General features: G+C 40.5%; 1 protein-coding gene across 1 annotated transcript in view; it reads left to right on the top strand.

Annotated features, from left to right (window-relative positions):
• CASP6 (caspase 6, apoptosis-related cysteine peptidase) overlaps positions 1 to 4,033 on the top strand; it is a 21,100-nt gene extending 17,067 nt beyond the window's left edge. Inside the window, exons 6-7 of the mRNA XM_010858548.1 lie at positions 2,525 to 2,684; positions 3,396 to 4,033. Of these exons, the coding sequence (XP_010856850.1) occupies positions 2,525 to 2,684; positions 3,396 to 3,634 (399 nt within the window). The 3' untranslated portion in view covers positions 3,635 to 4,033. The remainder of the gene's footprint in view (positions 1 to 2,524; positions 2,685 to 3,395) is intronic.

Below are 4,033 nucleotides of genomic sequence, written 5' to 3' on the forward strand. Positions count from 1 at the left end.
ATAAAGATCTTTGTGTGGGGGGGGGGCCTGAATAACATCCCCTTTGTTACCCCAGTAAGGATTTCTGGGGAAAAATGAGAATTCTTGATGTTGCCAGGCTTCATGAAGGACACGGCCACCTTTCACACCCCACCATTCTTTGAGAGAGGGAGTAGGGGGCTACTTAAAAAAAAGAAGTCGAGGATATTCCCTGGTTTCTTGTTTGGACTGCAGCACTGGGGCATCTGTGAGACGTGTTGGAAATGCAGGTCGAAACTTGAGACAGGCGGCCCGGGTTAGAGAAGTACATTGGGGCAGTAATGAGCGGATAGATGGCTCTGGGAGGCATGGAGTAGATGAGCTTCTCCGTGTCAAGGATCCCCTGAAGAAGGCATGTAGAGAGGGAATTCCTGTGTGGTCCATTGACAGCACTCAGTGCTATCACTGCCAGGGCCCCGGCTTCAGTCCCTGTTGGAAAACTAAGACCCCACGAGCTGCGTGGTGCTACCAAAAGCAAGTGGAGAACAGAACTGAGGGATACTGATGAGGAATGGGCAGAGAGAAGACAACGAGGAGGATGACTCAGAAGAATAGGAGAAAAATCACAAGAATGATAGGTGACTGTTCATGAAAAAGAGGGTAGCCAGCACTGTCAAGGCACTAAATCAAGGAAAGTGTTTTGCCAAGTTATTTTATTTCTCTATGCCTCAGATTCTTCATTACAGGCGCACTGCCTCATAGGGTGATTGAGAGGATAAGATGATGTGGCTAAGATGAAAAACGCTTTGAACAGTGCCTAGGAAGTGGCACACCCCAGCCAGTAAAGGCCGGCTCTTAACGCTTACTGCAGTTGATTTGACAAGTGATGGCACTGAGTTCCACATGTTCTACATTCCATTTAGGAAGACAGTAGAAAATGTCTGAAAATAAGCCTGATAATACAAAATAAGATTAAAATCTTCCTGTAAAAATAGGGTATTAGGAATCTTCTGTTTATCTTGTAACTCTGAAATCCATCAGAATATTTCTTTTAAAGCTTATAATTCTTCAGCCATTTCAGAATTGATGGACGCATTTATAATACTACAGCAGAATCTTGTTAGAGCACTGTGCTGAGTTTATGAGGGCTGCCAGAACAGCATACAGGCATACCTCGCTTTTTTAAAACAAACTGAAGGTCTGTGGCAACCCTGTGTTGATGCCATTGTTCCAACAGCATTTGCTCCCTTTGTGTCTTTGTGTCCCATTTGGGTAACTTATATTTCACACTTTTTAAATTGTCATGATTTGTGATTTTGACATTACTATTGTAAAAAGATTATGGCTAGCTGAAGATTCAGGTGATAGCATTTTTTTAGCAATAGAGTATTTAATTAAGGTCTGTACTTTTTTTAAGAATTAATGCTACTGCACACTTTAATAGGCTACAGTATAGTATAAACATAACTTTTATATGCACTAGGAAACAAAAAAATTCATGTGACTCACTCTGTAGCAACATTCGCGATGTTGTAGCAGTGGTCTGGCACTGAAGCTGCAGTATCTCCGAGGTCTGCCTGTACAAAGACTGGGTGGCTTAGACAACGGACGTTTATTTTCTTGCAGTTAGAAGCCTGAGATCAAGGTGTCAGCAGGGTTGATTGCCTCTGAGGCCTCTCTCCTTGGATGGGAGGTTGATTCTTGTCTCTCTTGTCTTCACATGGGCTTTTCTGTGTGCTGTCTGTGCCCTGGCCTCTTTTTATAAGGACACCAGTCATAGGGGGTTAGGGCCCACCAATAGTCCTCATTTTACTTTAATTACCTCTTTAAAGACCATATCACCATATACAGTTACATTTGAAATACTAGAGGTTATATGTTTTATATTGAAGCCTTCAGTATATAAATGGGGGTGGGACCTACTGACTGAAAGAAGACCAAACTCCCAGGGAGAAGGACCCCACCAAAAAATAAATAAATAAACGGAGTGGGGACAAAAAGCCCAGAATAGTCATTTAATGTTAGCCTTTGTATGAGTCAGAATTAGTAAGAATTTGAGCCCTCACTTTAAAGTAGGAGCAGAAGGCAGGAGGCACATTGATAAAGACTCTCAGGTCAGGTGGTATCATTTTGACCCTTAAAAGCAGCTTGGCAAGGAAAACCCAAGCTGGGAATATATTACCTGATCACACAGAAACACTTAGGGACGAACTGTAATTTTCTAAAAGAAGGGGTGGCTCTTGGTGCTGTGGTGTGCGTAATGCGTAAGAAACTTTAAAACCACAGATGCTTTCCCCACTACAGTATACCTTTCAATCAACGTAATTTGGTGTCTAGTTGAGGATGCCAGTTTTTTAAATCATCAACTATGAGAAAACTTAAGTAGGAAAAAAAGAACTGTCAGCTTTGGCCTGCTCTAAACCTGAATGCACTGTTTGTGAAATGCCTGTGAAGTGGATTCTGTTGATGTGGCTGTAAAGGCGTACTGAACGACGCATTGACTGTGAGCGTGAAGCACGGGTGAGAACCGGTAACTGAGGAGGGGATTTTCCTCCGTGTCCCGCAGGCGTGTCGGGGCAGCCAGCATGACGTGCCGGTCATCCCTCTGGATGTAGTCGATCACAGGACAGACACGCCAGATGCCAACCTAACCCAGGTGGACGCGGCCTCGGTTTATACACTTCCTGCTGGAGCCGACTTCCTCATGTGCTACTCTGTGGCAGAAGGTATGTGGGTGTTTAATACAAATGTATAATTGGCTTTCTTGGCTAAGTTTCTGTACGTTTCATCTCAGCTTGATTTAGATGAGGTCTTTCTAATGGGACATGAGATCTGGTCGTGAAGCTCACAAGCTTAATGGACATCTTGGGCCATGTGATCAGAGTGACATTTAAAACTATAAAGTATCTTATAGAAAAATCCTTCCTGAAAACTACTATATGTTAAATAAAGCTCTAAGGCTTAATTATATTGAATATCTTAGCAGCAGAATGTGTCAGTGATGGTGATACCATTTTTATGGTTAACACTTGTGGAAAACATTGTTGAAAAAAATTTTTTTAAGTGTGGCATCTAAACCACTGGACCACCAGGGAAGTCCCTGAAAAATATTTTGATGACAGTTCTCTATTGTAGTAATTTTATGTTTTTCTTTTTTCTCATCACTGGTCTCAAAAATCATTGCCTAGTTTACTGCTAGCTTGGGAATTTTTAGGAAGTGGAGAAAATTACATAGCATCAACACCATTTTTATAGAACTGTGTGGAATTAATCTTTTTTTTTGCACATGAGAAGAGTCAGTAGAGAAAACATTTTAAACTATATCATGGACACATGTTAGTCTCGCCCAATGATTTTTGAGAACTCGGACTTGAAAAGTGATTTTCTGTCACAGTAGGTAACAAGGAAACTTCAGTGGCTTCTCTTGTCTTTTTCAGGTTATTATTCTCATCGGGAAACTGTGAATGGTTCATGGTATATTCAAGATTTGTGTGAGATGCTGGGGAAATTCGGCTCCTCTTTGGAGTTCACAGAGCTCCTCACCCTGGTGAACAGGAAGGTTTCTCAGCGCCGAGTTGACTTCTGCAGAGACCCAAATGCGATTGGAAAGAAGCAGGTTCCCTGCTTTGCCTCAATGCTAACTAAAAAGCTGCACTTCTCTCCAAAATCTAAATGATAGGTGCTATTTTGTTTTATGTATTCAAAATAGATTCTCTCTTTTCATATAAAGGAGTATCACTTGGTTGAAGCAATTTAAATGGTGTAGCAATTTTAAATGTTTTAAGCTGTAATAACTTAAAATAGTTCATATTGGACATGGTGAAGGGGTTTTGATATATGGAGAAATGAAATCCTCAGGGAATTCCTATAGAGAAAAATCCGCAAGCATTTGTAATACTAGACTTTTGTAGTAAATTGCAAGTTTACTCAATCTCTGGCTGATTTAACTTGTATTTTGTGACTTTTTTATAAAACTTCATAATGTTTTTAAGGGCTTTTGAAATCTAAGAACTTGTTTTCCTTTAATATTTGAAATTTTTTAATTAAAATTTTCTAATTTCCATTCTTACTTGAA

The sequence above is a fragment of the Bison bison genome, unplaced genomic scaffold, assembly GCF_000754665.1.
Source record: "Bison bison bison isolate TAMUID 2011002044 unplaced genomic scaffold, Bison_UMD1.0 scf7180017864389, whole genome shotgun sequence".
NCBI lineage: Eukaryota > Metazoa > Chordata > Mammalia > Artiodactyla > Bovidae > Bison > Bison bison.